The sequence below is a fragment of the Perissodus microlepis genome, chromosome 12 (genome assembly GCF_051167445.1).
Source record: "Perissodus microlepis isolate ML-2025 ecotype Zambia chromosome 12, ASM5116744v1, whole genome shotgun sequence".
Lineage (NCBI taxonomy): Eukaryota > Metazoa > Chordata > Actinopteri > Cichliformes > Cichlidae > Perissodus > Perissodus microlepis.
In genome coordinates this window covers 2,038,834-2,064,067 of record NC_140472.1, presented here as the reverse complement: position 1 = coordinate 2,064,067, position 25,234 = coordinate 2,038,834, and the positions used below count along the sequence as shown (strand labels likewise).

At 40.4% G+C, this 25,234-nt stretch overlaps 1 protein-coding gene across 3 annotated transcripts; it reads left to right on the top strand.

Annotated features, from left to right (window-relative positions):
- The first annotated feature begins 305 nt into the window (after positions 1 to 305).
- lhx2b (LIM homeobox 2b) lies at positions 306 to 11,591 on the top strand. 3 transcript variants are annotated; one of them, XM_084946641.1, is made up of 6 exons: positions 308 to 1,183; positions 1,538 to 1,700; positions 3,186 to 3,388; positions 4,106 to 4,476; positions 7,242 to 7,447; positions 10,019 to 11,591. In XM_084946641.1, exons 2-6 carry the CDS (start codon positions 1,581 to 1,583, stop codon positions 10,307 to 10,309), a joined length of 1,191 nt encoding a protein of 396 aa, XP_084802767.1. In that variant the 5' UTR covers positions 308 to 1,183; positions 1,538 to 1,580; the 3' UTR covers positions 10,310 to 11,591. The 3 variants fall into 3 exon arrangements, with proteins under 3 accessions (XP_084802766.1, XP_084802767.1, XP_084802765.1); XM_084946640.1 differs by having other exon boundaries at positions 306 to 1,700; positions 4,109 to 4,476; XM_084946639.1 differs by having other exon boundaries at positions 308 to 1,700.
- Positions 11,592 to 25,234: the final 13,643 nt, after the last annotated feature.

The window sequence follows — 25,234 nt, the reverse complement described above, 5'->3', positions numbered from 1 at the left end:
TATATATATATATATATATATATATATATATATATATGGAGAGAGAGAGAGAGAGAGAGAAGGTTTATGAGAATATGAAAAGCTAAATTAACAGTTACTAGAAAGAGTGTTTACCCTGGGTTTTTTTATATATATATATATACTTTCTGTTATAATAATTGTGACCAAAATATCCAAATATAAGATCTATGCTCCTCTTTATGGGTTGTTTCACGCACTTCACGCGCTCCTACCCACCCCTGCAGATTAAGCAGAGCGCTTTGGTGTCATGAGGAGGCTGTTAGCTGGAGCAGCAGCACTGTGGGGCTGTGCGGAACCCTCTCTGTGCGTCAGACGAGCAAAGGTCCTAGCAGACCTCCAGAAACAGACAGCTCAAACATCTCAGCTCAAACTCTCTCCTGCTCTCTTTCCTTTAAAACTGACCTTTCAAGCAGCAGCTCCGGACAGACAGAAGGAGGAGGAGGTGTGTGTGTGTGCCTGTGTGTGTGTTGTGTGTGTGTGAGGTTGGCCGGTGTTCCGTGTGTAACGAAGGGAGAACTGCTGCGTTTTTAGACCGGTCGGTAAAAGTGGCCAAACAGTTCGGTGACGGCGGAACAGCCAATGAACATAAATGGTGTGTCGTGACGCAACAGGGTCCCGTTGATAAGGAGCGGAGAGTCCAACCGGACCTGAGAAGGAGGAACGGCGGTTTTGGGGGCCAGCTAACACTCGCCTATCATCAGTCAACGTAAAGCCAACTCCTCCTCTTCTGCTGTTACGCACATCTATGCAGCCTCCTTGGCAAAAGACAAAACATTATCTAAACAAACTACTGTAAAGGAAAACTGCTTCTTCTCCCAGGATTTTATTTTCGTTTTTTTAAGCTTGTTTTTGTTTTTATGATTTTTTCTTTCTGCAAAGCAAAAGTAGTTTGCCGTAAGTCTCAACTTGGACTGTTAAGGAGGAGGAAAAAGCCTTTCTCAAATACCCAGGTCTAGTTTTTTTTCTGTTTGAAATATTATTTTTCGGGCTGGGCGATGCAGTAGAAAGCTGCTGCTCATCTTTTGGCACTGCCATTTGTACTGAGTTACGAACTGTTCTGCAGAAGAAAAGAGGAAATATTTTGCAGACTGTCGAAAACCTGAAATATTACTCCCGGCGAGGAGCAGAGCTGAGATCCATGCAACGGGAGCTTCTATAGTTGGTATGTTTAGTCACCGTAAATGGAAAAGAAAATCTAGAAAGAGCAATTGGCCGTGAAACATATTATCATGCCTGAGATAAAATAGATGCCACTAAGAGAAGGCAAATCTGTGCGCTTTTTAATGAATTAATCATAGCTTATTAATAACGAGAGCTGGAGAGATTCGGATGACGGTTTCCATTGGCAGATGAGACGTAGTGTGGAGAACACGTGTCCAGTTTTTCCCTCATATTTTTTCCTCCCTGATCTGGATTTCTCGCTTGTCACGGCAAGAAAGGAAACGTTAAAAGATCGAAAATTTTGAGTGGCATAATTGCACAAGGTTCCCCCTCTCATGGACATCTTGGCTTGCAGATCTGAAGAGAACAGTTATAACATCCTCCCATCGGCGGCTACGATGCTTTTCCATGGCCTCCCCGGAGGCGACGTTCGCGGTGTGGTGGAAGAAATGGACCGGAGAGGAAAGAGCGAGTCAGCGGCCATCAGCTCAGCCATCGATATGGGAGAGTCAGAGACGGTAGGCGAGATTCATGTTTTGGCCCTCTTTGGCTATTTAGCGCAAGCAGCATGGCAGCCTGGAAACATGTGTCAACGGCTGCACTCTTCCAGCTCCAAGCAATTTGATTTTACTTTAAATTCAAACCGGAGGGAAAGTATCCACAAAATGTTTCTCCCCCCGCCTCTAATTATCTTTCATTTATTTGTTTCATTGAAGTTGCTCTCAAAGTTGCTGATACAGGCCTAAACCTTCTGGTTTCTACTGCCATACTTTCACCTAAAACTTAATCTCAGCAAAGCTGCAGACAGAACAAAACCTGAGACGAGCAGACAGTGAAATAATTCAAAAAGACGACATTCGTCTGCAAAATTCACGAATTTGTTTTTATAAATTGTTTTTTTTTTAATATAAATAGTTATTGCTTTGTAAGCAAACATTAAACATTCATACATCTATTAATCTGTCCAAAAAACGCCCCAACTTTGTCACGTTACATTACAGCAAACAAGCTAGTAAGTTTTTAAATTCATATTTCCAACCTTTCTTTTTATTTTCTATATTTTCATTAAAAAAAATCCCAAATTGTTAGACTATTTTGTAATAACAAATTATATTTGTAATAAAATCAAACAAGTTTTTAAAATGTGTTTATTATTATTATTATTATTATTATTATTATTATTATTCAGAGTTTGCAAATTAGAGGCGCGTGCATATGTGTCCGTATTCACAGGCCTTTGGAAAAATAATGCTCGTCTCACAAGGCTTTGTTTCATATTAAAAGCTTTTACGAGCATGGCTGGGTTTATATTTTCTGATAGAAACTGACAGCACAGACACAGCTTCCCATGACCACAAATGTTCTTCAGTATTCTCCAAACCCACACGCAGCATATCAGCGAACTTCGATGAGCTTTTTAAGTGTAATTATACGACTGTATGTTTAGCTCTTCGTTTTATTTGCCACATTGCTTTTTGAGTATTCGGGATTATTAGAATAATGACGCTCTGACCTCCCCTGTTACCCGTGTAATTTATGCTCTCTTTGTAAAGACTCTTCAGACTAATTGTAGCTCATTATTTCCTTTACTGAAACAAAAATACTCGTTTTAACATATCTAATTTCTTGTGTCTTTTGATGAAAAGAAGAGCAGCTACTTTAATTTCACTTTAATTTCAATATGCTGTATTATTGAAGCTTTTGAAATACTTTATTATTTTATTAATATATCTATATCTATATATCTATTTGACATATATCTATATATCTATATCTATATCTATAGATATAGATATATAGATATAGATATTTTAATCTTTAGACTATTGTTCTTGCCACACGGGAGTGGTGGCCCTCAGCAGTGAGCTGATATTCGGGGAGAATATCGTAGAGATGCGGTCCTGTAGCTTTCAAGGATTTTACGGGATTTTATTTTGACTCTCTCTCTATGTTTTTTTTTTGTTTTGTTCGTTTGTTTTTGTCCTGACGGCTTCGACCTGCAGTCCATGCCATGCATGACCAACGAGCGCGTGGCTCTGTGCGCGGGCTGCGGCAGGAAAATCGCGGACCGATATTACCTGTTGGCCGTGGACAAGCAGTGGCACATGCGCTGCCTCAAGTGCTGCGAGTGCAAACTCAACCTGGAGTCCGAGCTCACCTGCTTCAGCAAAGACGGCAGCATCTACTGCAAAGAGGACTACTACAGGTAGGAGAGCGCGCAGGGGCTCTAATCCCGGTCATGTGATTGGTGAATATTTGTATTATCTTCATCTAAAGCAGCACCGGGTTTGAGCGGGGGACGGGGGGATTTAAAAACATTAGTAATTCTAAAATGTGTCAATGAAATAATTATTTTTTTTAGTTTCACATAAATAGAACTGATGCTGGCGTTGCAGCGGATTTTCTGCAATGAATACAGGCTGTTTGCAACTCTTTAGAAAATGTGATGTTCGGAGTTTTCCTGTCAAAGCTCTTTGAGCATTTAAGACCCAAAGAAAAGCTGTGATTCATGCTGACAGTTGTGCTAAACCCCTCCCCTGAAAATCAGATAAAGAAAGCGTTAGTTTTAAGGTTAGCATCTCTCTAGGGGAGAGTGACCCCCACCACCCCCGCCACCCCCACCTTGCAATAAAAGAGAGCCTCAGGAATACTTTGGGCCCAAGGAAATTAAATAAAAAAAATACAATCCTATTTTGATTCTATTTTAAATACAAAAGGTATTTTTTTATATATATATTTAGCAAACTCCCTTATCTGCTGTCGAGGTTTTAGCACACTCGTCCACAGGGAAACTTTTTGCACCTTCTTTAAGTGCGTCAAAGTTGGTGTGTTTGCATAAAAACACGTCCCACTGCATAGTTTACCAGCACAGCCCACCAGCTTTCGCATCCAGCCGCTGATGAGGTTTCTGTGTTGTCCGCAGAAGATTTTCGGTGCAGAGATGCGCTCGGTGCCACCTGGGAATCTCGGCCTCGGAGATGGTGATGCGAGCTCGGGACCTGGTCTACCACCTCAACTGCTTCACCTGCACTACCTGCAGCAAGATGCTCACCACCGGGGACCACTTTGGCATGAAAGACAGTCTGGTGTACTGTCGGCTGCACTTTGAGACTCTCATCCAGGGAGAATATGAGACACATTTTAACCACGCGGACGTGGTGCCGCACAAAGGCCTGGGCCCGGCCAACACGCTCGGACTATCCTACTTCAGCAGCGTGGGGACGGTGCAGAAAGGAAGGCCGAGGAAGAGGAAAAGTCCTGGGCCAGGGGCCGAGCTGGCTGCTTATAATGCAGGTAAAATGAATCTCGACAAGCGAAAGAAAATAAATGATCGAAATTATATTGAAAACGTGATATAGTTATAATTCGCGTTTGTTCCTTTTTATTTAATTAATGCCAAGTTTTGCCTGAATCGTTTTAGACCTTTAAAGAAATTTAAGAAACAGTTCTTTGAGCTTTTGTCCAAAGTGGAGATCAAGAGCCACGAAGCGTGGAGGGAGCTGACTGAAGCTGACAGACTTCATTAATGAAAAATGTTTTTGTAACATTCCTTTAGAGTTTTTTACTGTGCTGTGGCGTCCTCAGTGGTGACGCTGTTTGAGCATTACCATAAAACTTATTCGATATTTAAAACAACATCTTTGTTGCTTTAATATCTCCATTTAGAGTTCACTGTAACTTCAAAGTGAGATATCAGAAGATTTAAACCCGTGCTGGTGTCTCTGTAATATTTTAACACCGAATTGTGCGTAATAGTGAGCGTAATAGTGAGCCTTTCCATTTGTTGTGCTTTTTTACATTTTTTGCGCACTTTCCTGTAACCTCTTCTGGATCATACACACTTTGTGAGTCTGCACATTTTCGGCTCAGTTTTGAAGTATCAGCAGCGCGTTGGTGTAGACGCTAAACACTCTGCACGAATAAGCCTGAACTAATAAACAAAGAAAAAGCTCGCGGGCCACGTGTGGGGCCACGGGACAAAAACAGCCACAGGTTACAAAGAAGAAAAGTGCAGCATAGAAACAAGTTAGACCTTATTTATGGCAAACAGCCTCAATATGCGGACTGAAATATGTGGACTGGACTTTTCATACAACTCAATACAACTAAATGTTCAGTAGCAACAGTGTGCGGATGCTAAACCTTTTTTCCTCCCATGTCCACTTTGTGGAGTGAAAAGAAAAGTTTTTTGATGTGCCGGCTTTTGCTTTCGCCCTTTTCCACTTGTCAGGCTCCATAGACATCTACAGACCCTATCCCCCCCCCCTACCCCCACCACCACCAGAACTCCTCACCCACGCACACACCACCTCACCCCTACCCCCCAAACCACGTCTCTGTACCCCTCTCTCACTCGCACACACAGGCATACACACACTGAGTGAGCGTTTTTGTTTTTTTGTATTGGGACCAGGCCAAACTGGGTGTATTTCAGCCAGATCAATGTGATTTGATGAGTTATTCACTTGAAGAGGGAGTAGGGAGCGCAATAAGTTGCTAACGGCAGCAATACGTGGTTGGACTCTCATCCTTTCCCATATTCACGTAAAAAACAAGCCGATTGCAGCTAACATGGTGTTAAAGCCTCGGAGTGATCACACAAGAACGCTTTTTGTTCGGATTTCTCATTCCTTAAAACGTAGACGATGAAAAAAATGTGTAAGTTGACATAATTTCACAGAGTGATTGACGTTTAAATGTAAAAAAAAATGTCAAAAGAAAACACGCACGCGCGCGCACACACACACACACACACACACACACACACACACACACACACACAGGGCGTCATGATGACGATAAAGGAAGGAAAAGTGATTTCGGTATAAATGCTGTGAATTAGTTTATCTTTTTCAATGTGGGCATTTAAGAAAAAACGAAGAAAAAGCTCGTGAAGCTGAGTGATGAGAGTGAAGAAGCGATGCGCCCTCTTCTGTTTGCAGCCACACACAACACGAAAGCGTCACCTGAATAGACTCATGAGAACAGCTCTAACCCTAACCTTGCGCCAGCTCCTACAAACGGCCATAACTGTGCAGGAAGACCAGGGAAAAGGAAACCGTCTACAAGCTGCTTTTCTCCTATTTTTTGTAAAAGAAAAAAAAAATTCTACAGCATATGTTTTGGCCAGAAAGCAGCATTTGTTCTGCCTGGTGTGTATCGGCTAATTAAGTGAAGTGTTATTCCGTTGGTTTTCACTCACTTCATATTCATCGTTTGCAGCGTTCTGATATTGAACGCGAACTGTTATGCATGCAGCAACACTTTGAATATTGCCAAGAATTTTTCAGGCTGGGGACAAATACATGTGTGTTGTTGTTACTGCGTGTGTGTGCGTGTGTGTGTGTGTGTGAGAGAGAGAGATGGCTGTATCCAGGCTCGCACCTCCTCCTAGGACAGAAAGACACAAACAGACAGACTGGTGTGGTGCACGAGGAGAGGAGGTGATCTGCAGCTGGAAGAAACAGCTGTTTGGTCACTTTGTATTTCTGTGCGGATTTAAACAGAGAATGAGGCGTTTTTATTGTATTTACAAAGAAATCTGTACAATAATAGAGCTTAGAAAACAATTTTCTTCCTTTTTTTTACAGTTTAGTTATTTGGATCAGTCACACTGTCGTGCTTTAAAGTCAGCGCCTCACGAAGCCCCTCAGTGCACAAAGTTTCTATAGATCTTTTGCTGAATTTAATCAAGACGTTTAAATAAAATAATATGTGAAAAAAATTACAAAATACCCCCCCCCAAATTTGCCACCACAGTTCTGCCAGAGGTCTGTTTCTGTGAAAAGGATTTTGTTTTTCACCAAGTGCTGTTTATATGAATTATTTGCTCACTAAGGCAAACTGGTATATAAATAATATTAAATTGAACTGAAAGCACAGGTTTTAAATGCCCAGGCTATTCTTTGAAATATATTTTCACCTCCTTGCTGGTAACAGTATAATACTCTGGGGACATGAGAATTTCATAAACAGCACCAGAGGAATGAAATGATGACGTTAATAATGAGTTCCAACTTGTCTTAACCCACTGTCCTCTTTTCCCTGTCGACATGAAGCGCTGAGCTGTAACGAGAACGATGGCGAATCCATGGACAGGGACTCCCAGTACAGCTCCAGTCAGAAGACCAAGCGCATGCGGACGTCCTTCAAGCATCACCAGCTGAGGACCATGAAGTCCTACTTTGCCATCAACCACAACCCAGACGCCAAGGACCTCAAGCAGCTTGCCCAGAAAACTGGCCTCACCAAGCGGGTCTTACAGGTAGCGCCAGCAGCCTCTCACTTCTCGACCACAGTTCACTTTTTTTGTTACTAAAAGTAGCTCGCACAAGCCAACAGGGTGACGTTTCCAGTGATAACCAATGGTAATATAAATGAAGTGGTGTTTTACAGTTAGGAGCCAAATCAGCTGCTATTTTATGATTTTGCTGTTTTTCATCTCAAGTTCTTGGAAGACTTTTAGGAAACAAGTAAAACAAAATCAGAATTGGATTCCCTTACTTTGTTTCTGTTTTCTTTTCTCGTTTTCATAACAGCAGAAGCAGAATTTCTAATTGCTTTCAGGAAAAACAGACTCAATATTTCTGTTCATGCTGGAAACCAAAATTACCTGGAAATCAAAGAGAAATGTTAAAAAAATGAAACGTAATATAATTCAGTGGATGATGTGATGTTGTGGTGACGAGTGAGGGATGAAACGCAAAAAGCTCTGTAATACATGCAAAGAAAGCGACAACACAACAGAGCATTTGATTTCCACAAAAGACGACAGCAAATTATCTGGGGTACTGAAAAGAAGAAAAATAAGACAAAAAGGTTTCTAAATCAAAATTTTACTGAGAAGGAAGAAAAAAAACATCCCGCTGCTTTAATTAACGCTCACAGAAAACAAAGCAGTCGTTTTGCTTTGATGCGTTCGAGTTTTCATGTCTGTTACTTCAGCTGAAGCGACTCTCTAGCCGCCCGATTCCCATGGCTCCATCATGACTCCATCACTAACACTTCCCAACACTCAGCTCGGCTGCTGCCTCGTTCGCTCTGCAAATCACAGAACACACTTTTATTACTGGAAAAAGAGAGGAAATCTTATATTCAAAAACATGACAAATAAATGAAAATTCCAGAGCAAAAAAAGAAGGCTGTGATAAAGAAAAATAAGGATATCGTTAATCTTATTGCAAATGTGTAAAATCATAACTGCATTTCTTTCTGCAAACACTGTAAATAGGACCCATGTCGCTTTTTCCCAGGGTCAATGAAAGCAGGAGGACATTGCTCTCTATTTTCATGTGCAAGCATAATAAAAGAAATGGCTTAATTTGTTTTGTGTGAATAACCATGAAAAGTAAAGGCTTTTATAGCTTTTACACACAGAGGACGAGTGCTCAGGCTTTGTGTTTCCAAGTGTTCTTTTATCTTTGTCTCCAGTCAGAACATCTGCAAACAGACTTTAAAGAGACACAAAGAGATGCTCACTAGATAATGGAGATAATATGGGTATTCTTGAGATTCAGTGACATCACAAGCCGCGTTATATTTTGATATATTTACATTTTTGAAATATGAATTATTCCCCAAGAGATACACGTCTGTTGCTTGACTGTGACAGTTTCTACATCTGTCACAGGCTGGTTTAGGTGTGGAGAGGTTTTGGTCGTAGTCAAAGAAAAATTGGGAAATGTGTTCAGTTAAAGCTGAGTTAAAATTTTCATACTTACACACTAATTTGATCTATTCACGTAGTAAATTTGATATGACTAATGCACAGGTAACATTTAAAGTTAGGTTTCTGATATTTAAACTCCTTTCAGCTCGGGTTTTCATCACCAACTGTCGTGAAACACGTTTGGTGCTTTAGCTGTTAAAGTCAAGTAAGCAAACAATTATGTAATGAATTATTATTTGTCTGTGTCAGTCTTGTGATAGACCCTTTTGCCGTTTCTTTGCTCCTGACTCAACTGTGCGTTCTGGAAACATGAACATGTGTTAGTTACCTCTCAGCTGATACCTCACAACTAGCCAGTTTCCAACACAAGAGGCTGAAACCCCTGAGAGGGGTTTTCCCAGCTTTCAGGCAGCCATAGGTCTCCTTTTATTTTACTAGAGCATCAAAATTAGCTTCGAGACCTGCCTGGGATACAGTAGGTAATCCATCAGCATGAGTATCACGTCCTCTTTTTATTAGTGTCAGTGCTGTGTGGTGAGGCAGCTGAAGAGCCTGAACTGTATTACCTGCTGTAGGAAGTGACAAGACAGAGAAGAAATCATGTTCAGTGTGTTCACAGTGACGCATTACATTTTGTTAGAAATCCAGTTTACATACAGACTGTTAAAGGAGCGGGCTGGCATTTATGTAGCAGAACACTTCAGACTATAGTCTGCAGAAAACTGTATGACCAACAGCAAACATAATGCATAAATGTAGTGTATTGAAAATGTTGGAGACAGGAGTTCCCGGTTAATCGAACAGTGTAGAAAGGGCAGAGGAACATATTAAAATCTATCTTTAGTGGTGTGCAGACTTTTAGCCCAATATACTGGAAGTGCTCACACCACTGAAAATTACATTTCAGCACCAAAACAAATATATGTGGAATTATTTTACTGAAGGAAACGGCTCCAAATAAAAAAATGTTGTTTATATTTCAAAACCTGGACCCAAGAAAGCAAAACCATCTGCACACTCAGGAATGACCAAATAGGTTGAACTGAAAGTCCTGTAATAATGTAATAATAATGTTTTTCTGTATGAATGTTATTTCTTTATGATGTCAAACACGCGTGGGTCTGTTTTTGGTATTTAGAAGTGTACTAACAGATCATCCATCTGCAGGTATGGTTCCAAAACGCTCGGGCCAAATTCAGGAGGAACCTGCTGCGGCAGGAGAGCACCGGGGTAGACAAGGCGTCCGACGGCTCCACGCTGCAGGGTGGTACACCGTCAGGCCCGGCCTCTGAGATCTCCAACGCCTCCATGAGTCCCTCCAGCACACCCACCACCCTTACGGACTTGACCAACCCCACCATGCCCACTGTCACCTCTGTGCTCACCTCCGTGCCGGGTAGCATGGATGTCCACGAGTGCCGGAGCCCATCACAGACCACGCTGACCAGCCTCTTCTGATAGATGGAGCCCTTCTTCACAGCCCCCTCTCCCCTGCCCTCCCTGGCCCCGTCCCTTAGCTCCCCCCTGCTCACCTCTGCTCCTTGTGGATCTACAATTAAGCATGGTTCACTCCTTGGAACATTTAACGGATTAGAAAACAAAAGGAAGCAAACTGAAAAGGTTTCCTTTAGAGACTGTTTGATTAGTGAGGTGGCTGAGCCTTACACACCAAACATTTGTTGTTATTTTGATGTTGTCTTGTTGAGAACTGAGGAGACTTGATTTGCATTTTTCAATGTTTACAGAGAGAGACTGAAACTGGTCAAAAAAAATTTGGAATATTGTTTTTTCCAGCACAGTATTTATGTTATATTGTACAAGAGTCACTGTTAGAAGGATTGTAAAAAATCGTTTCTTTCTTTCTTTCTTTCTTTCTTTCTTTCTTTCTTTCTTTCTTTCTTTCTTTCGTTCGTTCTTTTGTTTTGGAAATCTGAGATTAAACACAGGTTACAATATCCTATGACTGCCACGTGCCTTACGGTCCACTTATCTTAACTGCTGTTTCTAAAAGTCGGTCACACGTGAGTGATTTGCATCAGAACAAAGCAGTATGACTGAATTAACTCGACTCCTTGTGCGCATTTATGTATGTGTGTGAGTTCTGGCTTGTTCCTCTTTGTGTTTGTGTGAACGTGCAGTAAAGCCCATTCGGCTGCACTTTAATTTAAAAGAAAAAGGCGAGAGGCAAATAATTCTTGTTTTTGATCTCAACTCTTTTGAATCTTCTTCACTTAAACTTGGCTAAAAAGCTGTTGTTCAAAGTCTCGACTTTTTAGTTTAATGCACTGGCGGCCCGATGCAGATCAGTTCATGATACTAAACCTCACCAAATGATGGGATCGATTTCATTAACATCCACCAGGTTACTGAGACCTGTCTCGGTGCATGCCCGTTCCTTTTTAATTTTCACTTCTCTGGAACAAACACAAAGCTTTTAATAGGAAAAAGATGCCAACATTAATGTATGAGAAATGATCTGAACAGCAACATCCTCACTAGTTACTAGTTTAGTTTCTTGAAATTTGATGATTTAGCAGGTGACTAACCCTGGATAGGTTGCCGGTAACCTGGTGGATGTCAAAAGGTTAAGTTCAGATTTAACATGAACTTATGAACTTAAACATGGCTTTAAAGACACTGTTTTCTGTTGTTAAGATATTCAGTGACTTTAAAAGTCATATAGACGTGTCAAATTTCAAGTTGAAGTGATAAAACACACAATTAAATATTTTAAAAATGCCTCTTGATCTTCCTTTAAATACAGTGAGGATACAGATTTGAAGAACTGCTTTCAGTCAAATCTTTCATGTTATATATATGTTGCATGAGACCTACTGCGTCCAGCTGTAAGGTATCATAACAAACATCAAGTATCCTGCTTCATGTCTGATTTATAGTACTGTGTTAAATCTATACTGTGTCCTATATGCCATAACAGACATTGTACCTTGATGTGCACCTTCCCAAAAATGCTACAGCGATGCACCTCAGTGGCTCTGATATGTGGGGAAGTATTATGCCATGTAAAGAAAAAGGAAAGTGCCTCCGTGAACCAAACACGAGCTGTAACTGGATCTAGTTGCTCAAAATGCTAATGCACAGTAATCTGCCAGTCAGGCCATTTTTCTGTTTTTCATAGCTCTGCTTATATGTGTTTGAATCTCAGTCAAAGTAACTGTTCAGTATTTATTACTTTCAAGCCCAAAATGAGTAACTTAGTGTCACTTATGATGGCAGAGCGATACAGGCGTGCCAGCGCAAACAGCTGTTCACTACGGCGTAGATGGTACGGGGGATTCAACGCAGTACTATATATTTCCGATTACGCCAAAGCGTATGTTCAAAATAACACTTTTATGGGAAAGGATTATGTTGGTCAAAGGAATTCACCATATCAATTTCACCAGGAGTAACATCAGTCAGGTTCAAAGCCTTTTTAGGAAATTCATTCAAGTACATGAGCTCGTTGTGCAATTATTTAGGATATCCTTATTACACAGTACAAATACTTCATTTTAAAATATAGTTTTTACCAATAAACAGCTGGCAATAAACAATGAAAATAACAATGACATTTTGGGGGTTAAACTGTAAAGGTGTGTGTGTGTGTGTGTGAGAGAGAGCGAGATGGAAATATATATGCTGTGACTGGGGGAGAGCTGTCGCTGCTGCTTGTGGAAGACGGTGATCTGTCCCAGGCTGCTGTAACAAACCTCACTGAGCTCTTCATGTTGTGCTGCTTCTGCACATTCTTGTACGCGTCACTGTTGTCCTCGGTTTTGTGAGAAATATAAACACTATCGATAATAAGACTTGTCTGTTGGAAGAGAGTTTGTACCTCCGAGTGCGAGTGTTCTACATGTGTACATATCGTATTCAGTCAGAGATGGCGTGCTGTGAGGGGTCAGAGGCGTTTGTGATGCAGTGGTGCCTCCGAGTGGCAGTTAAATCAAGCCACTGCGAGGTTGGATGGGCATTTGGCATTTTTATTCTGGCTTAATTATTATTTCTATTTTTTTATTTTGAAGATTTCTTTTCTTTTTTTGACTTTTACGAGTGAACTGTAAAACAGACCATCAATAAATATTTATATTTATTTTAAGTTGAAGCATGTCAGATACCCCGACATTTACTTATTTAGCTGTTTGGATCAACATGCCGCAGTCAATATCGCTAACATGCTACACAAGCTAAGGGTAGTTTCGATTTCGATCACTGAACGATACCTTCTTCCTTCTTCCCCTCGCCCCTCCAACCAATCACACTCAGCGCTGACCCTCACTGATCCTGGTTCTGCCAGAGGTCTTTTCCTATTAAAGGGAATTCTTCCTTCCCACCGTCACCAAGTACTTGGTCATAGGGAGTCATCACATCATTGGGTTTCTCTCTTGTCTTTTTTTACCTTACAATATCAAGCATCTTGATATCATGTTGTGAACTGGCTGCTATATAAATAATAGTGATTTGAATTGAAAAACTAAGTATCCATGTTTCATTGATGATCCTGAAAGGCTCAGGGGCTCAAGGGCCATATGCCACAAATTCAGAACAGGTGTAATTTCTTGTTGGATTGACCCAAGACTCAGTCGAAGTACAGATTCAAAATATTTGGGGAGTATTTTTGCTTTTATTCACTGATTGCAGCAACAGACAGAGATGTGTGAAAGACTCAAAGCTCCCTGTTTAGAATGAAACTCCAGTCCTGTGCTGATTCCACTTTGAGTTGTTTATATTTTTCCAAAACTGCTGAATAGTCCAGACTACAAGAACACTAGTAAGGCATGTTTGAAACCACGTAGCAGGTGTTAGGAAATAGAACCTGAATATTTGGAAATGTGAAAGCTAAAGCTGAACTATCAGAGACACTGACAGGCGACCACGACAGCTGTCTGCTGTGTGGACTGTTGATTCATTTTAGCAGACCCAAATGCAGGAAATGGGAATTAAGCTCAAAGCATTTAATGCTGTTAGTGCAGCAATTACATGACATCCGAAAATCCCAAAAATTTCAGGACCAAAGCCAGGGAATCTGAAGATCAGATGTCAACAGGAATACAAATTCAGGAAGCACAGAGAACATAGCACAAGGAGACACACGGCTACATGGACGACACAACAAGGACAACATAGACAAGAGATAATGAGCAAATGGGAAACAGGTGGGGAACACAGCTGAAGATAATTAAAATAATGACATGAGGGAAGTTAAACTCAACACAGGACACAGGAAAAACGCTACTAAAATAAAACAGGAAGTAAGACGCAACTTAACATGGGAAAGAAATTAACTCAGCACAAGGAGGGCAGAGGCAGGGGAAGTCACAAATCCTCAAAGCTCTGGGTCCAAGACCCTGGGAATATGACAGCAGGACTGCCAGTAATAACACAGTGAGATAGAATTCACTGCTGGTTTAATGAAACAATGCAAAGCTGCAGCTGTCATCTTTTTCCTTTACAAACATAACACGTGAGTCCATGCAAGATTTCCACTGCCAGCTTGTAAAGAGTGCTAATAATTTATCAGCTAGTAGCAACATGACTCAGCTGTTAAAACCAGCGCAGAGGTTCTTGCAGTTTCCACATCTGTCCGTCTGTACATGTGTCCAATAACTAAAATCAAGATACAATTAAGCTCACAAACACTTAACCACCATTATGGTAGTAAATGAGTAATTCACTCCAAAGTGGATGCTAATTGGACAACAGGCTTAAAACATCATTCAGTCACCAGCAAAACTGCTCGAATACGTTTGGAACGCAGCTAAATGCTGAAAAAAGGGTTTGGCCTCTACCTGTCAGAGGCCAAACCCTGAATTATACGTAACCTTATACCAAAATAACATTTAAACAGAAGTTTTGAGTTTTTAAGGCTCACCCAAAGCATTCATCTGAGGAACTGCAGTCTCAGGCACTTGTTCTCCTGGTCCTGACTGACAGAACGGTTGGATCAGCTGCAGGATTATTCTGTTCTGCTATGATTGGTTGTTTTTCTGTCAGGCAGTTACTGAACCTTTGGTTATGGCAAAAGATTGTGTAGTAGCATGTAGCATGAAACTACTGTCGTACACCCTTAAAGCAAATATAGTTTTAGCATAAAGAGGAAAGCCTATAAAAATTCAGGATATAATGACTGGCTTATTGATATTATCATGATTGTCCAACTAACTGCTCAAATTACTGTTATTAAAGGAAATGAGCAAATTCGCCAATAATAAGACTGAATTGAATTTTGCTAGCTAGCTGCTAGCTGCTGACCCTACAGCCCCCGAGCTGTCTTTAAAGTCAAAACTTTGAGATGCAGTGATCCCAGTTTCTCAGAATAGTGTAGTATCCAATAGAAAAAAAACTTCTGAGAATTATAATATGATATTATATCGTCCAAACATGTACAACAGTGCTACACAGATGTGTGCATATGTATGATTTCATACAGCAAACTGTCACTGTGCCTGTACACGAGTTTGTGTGGGAGCTGCAACCTGCAGTCTGTGCCTTTTATATGTGATTATTTCAAAAGGACTGTTACATTCAGCCACTTTCTCAGAACTGGAGCACTAAAAAAAAAGATCATTTTGAAAAACTTCATTTCCTTTAAATGAGCATCTGTGCCAAAGCTGAGAGTGGTAGGAGTTGGCAGCCTTCCTGAAACTATAATCCTAAAAAAGGGGAAAAATTGTGTTCATGAGCAGCTTTTCCTTACTCTGCTGGAGCAAATGTGTTCAGTTTTCTCATGGCTGGAGCAGCAGGAACTTGCGCTGATCATAACGGTAGGATGAGTTTCCACTTTAATAAAAATATTAGTTTAAACTCAGCACCAACGCAAAAATTTAACAAGGACTTGGTGGGTGGAGGAGTGAGTGAGAGGTCTGGCGAACAGCAGTCTTTACACTTTGTAAGCAAAACATGAATTATGAAAAACAGACCTTAGCTTCCCTTGCAGTGCATAATTAGAAATGGGTGCACATAAAAAGAGGGAAAAGAGGAGGAGTCCCTCGCAGCGAGCGGACCCGGTAATTATCCTCGCACCGGTGGAGAGGAGTTTGAGGACACAATCAGGGACGGGGACGAAACACACCCCGAGCGACTAAATCTCTCATGTCCAGAACACTGACCACATCCCTACAAGTCTGCCTACGAAGCAAGAATACGACTTGTGTGTGTGCTGAAGCCTTCACTCCAGCAACTCGGTTAGGTCAAGCAAACATATTCATCTGTTGGCCAAGCTTGGCGTCTCAGTGTGATATAAGGACAAAGCATAGTTCAGGATATAAATTCTCAGTGTTGAAATAAAACATATTTGGCTGCCTGCTTCATGTTAATGTGTGACGTGAATTTGATCCAGTAATTACAGGCAAAGGAAGACCCTTGGCAAGCACCACAGAGCAACACTACAGGCTCATAACCAAATTTTACTGTGTGTTAATAGATGCTTATGTTTTCATTTTCCCAGAAATTGTTATTCTAAGGATAATAAACTTTGTACTAAGGATTTTCCAGAAAACCTGTCGAGGATACAAAAGAAAAAAATGTTTTGAAAACGGAGTCTGTCTGGTTTAGTGTTCAGAGATGTCTGTGAACGTAGCACGAGTCAGTGCAACAATCCTGATGACGTTTCACTTTTTATTATTAAAATGAGGATGAAAAAAACAGCACAGTACATAGTAGTGTCTTAGAATTCCTGCATGTTTTATTACATACTGGTCTTAATATTATTTCATTCAGTTTTTTTGTTTTTTTAGACTTTGGGGGGTTTTCACTGGTTTCTATTCATCTATTTATTGTCCACTAGTTTGGATTTTCTCTAATCCACACATGGTCAAATTTTATATTCAAATACATACATACACCCCCACCATAGCTCTTCATCTGACTCTTTCATTTACCGGGCACAGACCCCTTTTTCAGACTTAGGCCACAAATTTTCAGTCCACTTATTAAGGCTACGTTCACACTGCAGGCAAAAGCGCATCAAAGCTGACTTTTCTGACCCTCTGCGACCCATCTATCCGATCATGGTATGACAGTGTGAACGGCACAAATCCAATATTGTCAAATCCGACCTGGGTCACTTTCATATGTGGTTCTGAATCCGATGCATATCTGATGTTTTAGAAAGCGACTGCTGTTTGAACGGTCATGTCGCATTAAATTAGGCTTTTACGTCACTGACACAAGACAGACGCCAATTATCAGCGCCCGAGAAGACATTGCAAACGCTTCCTGTGTAGATGTCAGTGAAACTGTTGGGAAGACAACGTTGGAGAAACGTGAACATTTTATTTGTTCTGTATAATCTGACAGAAATCTGCAGCTATCCTTTGAAGCAGCGCTCCTCTAAAACAGCAATAAGGATCATTATTAGGCCAAATGTAAATAACAAACTTTACAACTTTAAGCAAAATTGGGAAACGTAAAGTCCGAAACAGTCAAACAACACTGTTGGTCTGGGTGTAAACAGAGCACGTTGTGTGTGACGTCTTCTTTTGCGCATGCGGCCGCTTGAGCGTTCACACTAGAGCGCGTTTGCTGTCGCATTTTATTTGTAGTGTGAACAAGCAGACAGAAAAATCGGATTTGATCAAAAAATCGGAATTGAGCATTAAGACCTGCAGAGTGAACGTAGCCTCAGTGATGATGTACCAACGCTGCTTCAGAGTCCAAGCTCCTCCTCCGATAACTAAGGCAGATGATGACATGTTGTAATACTTTCTGATCATCGTATGTGTCTTTTTATTAGCAATATTGATGTGTGTTGCATGTTTTCAGTTTTGAAAACCTTATGATAAAACTACTGCCCTCTCAGACGCCAAATAGACAATGACGTCTACTTCGAGGCTAACTGAGACATCACTGAGGAGGATCAGGAATTTTTTAAGCAAGTAATCCAAACTATTTATGACTCAGCTCGTGCTGTGAATGGATCATCAGTGAGGTTCTCTTTGGGGACCCTCACATAAACGTTATCTTCACTCTGAAGCTAGCCACTAGTTATATGCCACCTAGCACAACTTCAGTGACCATCCAAGCATCGCTGCTGTTTGGTTTTCTGTCTTCATTCATGTCTGAAGTGATAGCAGAGCTGCGTGATTTAGTTTTGTAGAAATCCATCAGTCAGAAAATAGTATCTGATCTTTAGCTGCTCAAAGAGGCTCATATGATTGTTGGGATTTTCCCTGTTTTTAGGGTCTTTACCTCACAATATAAAACATCCTAGAGACAATTGTTGTTGTGATTTGGCACTATATAAAAATATAAATAAAACTGAATTGAACTGAATAGATGGAAACTAGCAAGTTAACTTTTTGCTATCTCTGTTAAACTTGGCCTGGACGTTAATCTTTATTGTAACATGTAGGAGAGCAGCTACACTGATCATTGTATTGCTCTTGTATAGCTAATGACGTCAAATTAAAGAGGTGGCTTGGGCTGAGGCTGGGGCTTCGGGAAAGCTTAATGTTACCCTGATTTATTCATTCCTAAACCGGTTAAAGGTACCACTGCTTCCAAACAGAGTCTGTGTCATTTTAAAAACGCAGTGCTGCTAAACTCAACATCTCGACATTTGGAGACTTTGCGCTTAGTTTTTTCTACACTTCATTTATCATCTACTTGATTACGTGTTTGATAGCCCATTGAACCATGAAAATGTTACAGTGTTTTGTTATGTAACATAAAACTGAGAACCAATTTAATGTATATTCTATTTTTATGAGAACATTATTCACGTTTTTTTCTTTATTTTTAAAGATTATTCTTGGGTTTTATACTGATCAGCACCATGTAAACCGCTGAAGAACAAACAGTTCAGTCTTCAAAAACAAAAAAACCCTAAAATAAACTAATTTAATGCCATATGAATTGTCTTACCCGAATGGGCGGAGTAACACCCCAAAGGTCATGACAACATATCACGGCCTGTTGTGACTATTGCAGAATTGCAGTACATTAACCAAAACACTGCACTGTGATATCCTTTTAAAAATGCTTTGTAGCTATGCAACCATTGGTGTAAACTTCAAGGTGTAATTATTTTTTTCAAAATGAGAGAAATAGAAATATCCAAAGGTGTTATGAGCCATTAGAGCTAACCCAACTATATCACTTGTCATTTTCATTGTTACGTCATTACTATGGCTAAAGTAATACAACTTACAGTCTTCTCTTTGCAATCTGATTTATTCACTATGGACCTGGACCCACATTCGCATTTGCAGTCCAGGCATTTAGTTTGGCACACTTCTGCAGAATGACGCACAACCACTTACAGCTACTTAGAGAACAGCAGAAGAGGCTTAAATTCCTGGATCACCACCATTGCAAGAAAACTAAACGTAAGTAGAGCAAGGTCAATGTCCTCTCTCGCTCTGTTTTACACACACACACACACACATGCAGCCAACTCCCAGTTCGTCTAGCCCAGCTTTCCCAGGGGAGTGGGTGCTGGGCAGTTGTGGTTTGGAGGCCTTTTAGATATCATGTTAGGAGCCTGAGCCAGAATTAACAGAGGATACCAAATATTGGCCAGATGTACCCACACATTCATATAAAGTGGTGTGGTGAAGGCTTTAATAGAGAGAGGCCCGTCTTAGCAACCGTGACAAGCAATACAGAAACTCTGGGCCCTGTAAAGTTTAATATGCAGGAACAATGCCAAATACCAGCATAAGAACAGGCCTGTAAATATCTGAATTTTCTTCCTTGTGTTGGGCTGATGAATCTAAAAACATGGCTGAAACATGGCATTAATCACAACCAGAAATCCAATTAACATGTCATCAGTGTATCTTCACATATAGCTCACAAGTGCTTGACTTATTCACTTAACTTTATTGAACTTTCCGTTAAAAATAAAACCATTGCTACACTCTGTTTTCACTTAGGCTTTGGGAGAGGGCATACATTTGTTGGGTACAATTTTAATTTGGAATTTAGGGTTTAGCATACACAGAGAGTTCCAAGGAAACTCCAAGGAAGGAAATTCCAGGAGAGTCATTCCAGGCAGTTACTCTAGAAGAGCTGGACAGACCCATCAGGGTTCCTTAACCAATTACCAGTACTGGTGTCTGCTCCTTTCTGCAAGGAGGACAATGAGGAGCACTGCCAGAGCTATAAAATGACGTCCTGCATGCTACTCATACGAATTCCTCTGACCAAACAATCAGAAACAGACTTCATGAGGGTGACCTGAGGGCCCGACGTTTTCTAGCGGGCTCTGTGTTCACTGCACGGCACCGTAGAGCCCGACTGGCAACCGCCAATGGTGAACCTGCCATTACCAGAACCAGCAGATCCACCACTGGCACCCCGTGTTTTTCAAAGATGAGAGCCAGTTCACCCTGAGCACATGTGACAGATGTGGCATCCTTCCATTCCTAACACATTACCTAGTCCATATCAGTATAGATATCCAGCTTGGAGATCTGATTTGTTTTCTGAGGCCAATTTCACACCTAAAAATAATTGACTCTGGTCTGAATCAGCTGATGAGTTTCTAAACTTGTAGCTTTTCCCTGCTTTGCTTTGTTTCTCTTTAAATTTTGACCATGATTATTCTCCCTGTATTACAATCAATGGAAAGACAAAAACTATCATTGAAAAAAAACCTAAAAACATTTTTAATCAATAAAAACAAATTTGAAACTTCAAACTAACTTCAAAACACAATAAAATAAAAACTTGTCAAATATTCAAGCTAGTATAAATCTGATCCACTGCAATAAAAATATATCAAATTATATCAGCACATAACTCTGTAGGAGTTTGATATTTAGATCCAGTTTTATTTTGTTTGGGTTACAAAGAGCTCTGGATATTCCAGATTAAAAAAGAAGCATTCAGGTAAACTGGTCAAACAGTTTCTTGGTTTTTCCTGCACTGGTCATCTGTGACAGATTAAAATTTTCATCTTTCTGAAGAAATACTCACTACCCCAGTAGACGCTAGAGTCTCTGATGAACAATGAGCCGCCTTAGGTCTGATTGTTTGGAGAAACCACATCTACTTAGGTGAGAGAGATGCAATTGCTGAGACAGGGGTGGAGAACTTGAATGTAATATATAAAGAAAACGAGCTGGGCTCCAATTCCTGTTCCCTTGGTCATTATGCAGCCATTTAGGCCGGCTTTAGCCCCTCGCCTCTCACCCTGAGGGCCTCTCCATCTCAGGGCTAGCAGCTAATTAGCATGAGGAGACTCAGCTAACACGTAGACTGCTCTCCCTCTGATCACATTCACTCAATGGCTGAGGATGCATGGAGAGATGAAATTAGAGTGATTAATTAGGCTTTGACACTCCGCCAAAGGTTCTCAATTTAGTGCCGTCACATCAATAAAAAAGGCATTTCCCCAGCTGCACACCAGGGTGACCTAAAGGAAAACGGCATGGGGGTATTACCAACAATTAAGACCAATTAGTGGGAGCAAGCCACCAATGGGAAGACATAGATACACATGACAGCGCACTCACAAAGTTGCAGTTAAAGTGGCCTACTAAAGAAGTCTATTTGTGACTGTAGTTAACAGAGTAGGTCCATAAGTTTCCACACACGAGTGGTGTGCCATGCTGCATATTTTGGTATCCAGTCAATACCAAGTAAATACGGCCAGTATCACCGATACCGATACCGATACTGTTCAATAAATAAGGTGGATCCGTCATTGAATTAATAAATCTCAATTGATATTCATGACCTTAAGTGTTTTTTTGTGATGTTTGCTTTTTGTTAAAACCCAGGACATTATTAGTACACAGTTTATAATTAAATAGAAAATGCTTAGAAAAACAAACAAGTACTGTTGAGAAACGATAATACAAAGATTACAATTAAAATTCTCAACAACAAAAACAACCACTGGTGAAAATATAAATAATATGTAAACAACTTAACAACCCTCAAAGCGTCTAAGTCACGTCACATGACCGCGCAACATCTTAACACAAGGGGGGGGGGAGCAAAGTGTGCCTGCTCTGCGCTGACACGGGAGCGGCGAGTCCGGCGACCTGGCTGTTTCGTCTTTGCCGAAACCACAGCATTGCAGACGCGAGCGGAACTTAAGTACAGAATCTATCTCACCAGGCTGGTATCGATCCGATGCCCACTTGGTATCGATACAGCCGATATTTGGATCACTCTGCCCACCACTACCAAACACCACAGTGACTTTGAAATCAAACAATCAAGATGTTACTGAAGGACAGGCTTTCAGCTTTATTTATGTATTAACTATCTGGGAGTTAGATCAATTTTTATACACAGTCCCCGTAACTAACTGGAAAAATAATATAATTAAGTAATAACATTTTAAATATGAGTATTTTTAATCATTGAAATTTTTTTTTGCAAAGATAGAACAGACTGAAATCACCAAATGCTCTGCTTTCTGCACTGAGAAGTTCCACCTTCAATCACTGCTTTTGTTGTCTTTGTGGGTCTCAGGTTGGTCTTTAGTAACAGCAAAGCTTGTTCTGCTGACTGGTTTCACTACTGAAGAATATCCCATTTCTTTCTTTGAGAAACACTTTGGTTAATTTGGGAGTGTGCTTTAGGTCATTATCCATTTGCACTGTGAAACACTGTGATCAGTTTAGTCACATTCGACTGAATTTGAGCCCCGTAAACTTCACAATTCATCCTACAGCAGTCACATCCTCAGACAGTACAATAGACCCGCTGTCACGTGAGTGTTCGAACATTGCCTCCATCATGTTTAAGAGATGATCTGCTTCAGAAGATGTTCCTTTATTTCTGTACTTTTCTCTTCCCGTAATTTTGGTTAAATCTGTCAAAAGCACTGTGGCGGGGGTGTGGTCTGTGGCTGCAGGAAGATAGATGGTGCAGTGGGTTCAGGGGGCGTGGCAGGAGGCCACCAGCTGGGATTGATTGCGTGGACACAGCCAGAGGACAGAGCTGAACAGAGCTGTGGACACGGCGACTGAAAAGTTGCAGAGATCACAAAAGTGTGACTCCATGTGATTGTGCGGTCACTGTTGAAAATAAATGGACACTTTTCCTGCAACGCTGCTTGTGTGTGTCTCAGGTCCTCTGCAGGGTGTTGCTGATATTTTTTGCCAAAATTTCCAAAAAGTCACAAAAAAACCCACTGAAAAAAATCAAAAAAAGAACTTTTTTTGTTGTTTTTATAACGTCTGGAGTGATATGAATATTAAGATCAATAACAACACTATTTTAAGAAGTCTGACAGTGCAAAAAGATAACTGCAAGGTATACATTTGTCTTAGGATGTGCAAAAAGACAAAACAGACAACATTTGTTTTACTTTCTCTTTGGTAGTTTTATGCTCCAATGCTGTGTTTCAATATGGGACTTTCAGAGAAACATCACACCTTTAGGCACAAAATATTACAGCTAGCATTAACGTGTACACCAGCCATGTTAACATTTAACATGAGATTTAGTGTCCTCTTAAAAATTGTTGTTCATTGTTAGGAAGAGACTGGTAGTAATGAAGGGCTATGTGCCTGCCTGCAGCAGTGCTGCATGAAGTTATGTCACCTGGAAGAAGTGAAGACTGTTGGTATTGATACTGTGGAAAATGAGTGTTTTATCCTGTAGTTATTTTTATTACCCATTAAGACCTGAGTGTTGATTTTGTTGTGCCGCACACAGAAAGACAGAGCAGTATGAAAACAAGCACGTGTCCTGTGAAAGTCCAGCACTACTGCTGTTTGAATACTCGAGTACAAAAGCAACATATGAGAACCAGAAATTCAAAATATAATACTAGTTCAGTTTTTATTTTATGCTTTCTATATAACATGTAATATGTTTCATATAATAATCAAAATGTGACTAACTGCCAATAGCAGACCATTAAAACAAGCAAACTGACACTGTCAAAGTGTCACAACACTTTTATTGTGAAGCAAAATGGTAAAAAAAACGATTCAGTGCAAATACTATGCACATCATCTTCTACGGCATTTTATACCCATCATAACGTTTACATATTCCTTAATTTCTAATTTGTAAATTTCTACTCTAATCTCTGTAGTTACTTAGAGTATTGTGTGTGTTTTTAATATTTTTTGTTTATTTATTTGTTTGTTTTTTGCAGTATGACAGCAAAGTTCTCCTTTGTGCAGAAACTTGGCAATAAATTCTACAGGCCTCAGTTATTTAAAAGTTAAAATTCATGACAACACGGTTAGAAAAACTAAACAAGTACGTTTTTTATTGTTTGGAGGGTTAGAGCCTCACCACTCGAAAACAAATATGACAGCATGGCTTAGATTGGCAAAGGCTTTTATGCAGACAAGATGAAAGTGGAGATATCATGTTATAAGGCACAGCGCCACATTTAGAGCAAGGCAAACACCTCATATCAGCTCTCGAGCACCATTGTGGAGACAGGAGCATTTAGACTTCAATGCCAAGACGAGCTGAACTCTCAAGCTGCTGTGATTACTCAGCTATTAGCTGCTGTATCTGATGATCTGTTCACTATTGTCTGCACCATTCACAGTTCACAACAGGAGGATTCTCTGTACAATATCTCACTTTGTATAATCAGCTGTAGACCTGAGTGAATCTCCTCCAGGACACAGTTATTCCATCAGTTCACTTGCTGAGCACATATTTTGCTCATATACTTATTTCAGTACTGAACATTATGTTATAATGTGCTGATCCGAGATTGGCAGTAATGTGTAATCCGACTTTTACTACTTTTACTTTTTTTGAGTAACAAGTAAAGTAAGGGATTACTGTTGCAAAAACGGTAATTAGATTACCGTTACTTTCCCGTAAGCACGCTGCGTTACTAAAACCGTGATTTTTTTGCGAGAGTGTCTCATGACAGTGACGTAAGCGAGTGCAACGTTCGTGACAACAGCTGTGTGCAAATCAACAATGGATCATATATCGAGTGCAGGAGAGAGTATGAGCGTGCAGCGTTTAAAGCGTGGAAGTACTGACCTTACTTTGAGTTTGACAAAAACATTAGTGTCCGTTGTGCGTGGGAAGAAAACTTCTTTTTACAGCGAAAAAAACCCCTAAACATCTGAGAAAGCGCCGAGTGCGCTACGACATAATGGGAAATTCACAGAGAAACTGTATCCTTCCACTGACCGCTGCGGCACACCTGCACCAGGGTAAACCTCCGCCTACCTCACTCCTGCTATACAGGTGAAAATAGAGCAACAGGACCGCTAGTCTTTGATGTTATTTATTTTCTGCTGTGTTTTACTTGAAAGAGTACGGAAGAGGATTAGGGCCACTGGGAAAAAAAAAAAGAATTCTGACTTTAATCTCAGAATTCTGAGATTAAAGTCAGAATTCTTTTTTTTTTTTTTTCCAGTGGCCCTAATCCTCTTCCGTAAAAGACTGAGTGTAAACACAAAAAAAAATTTTATTTTATGTGCTGGA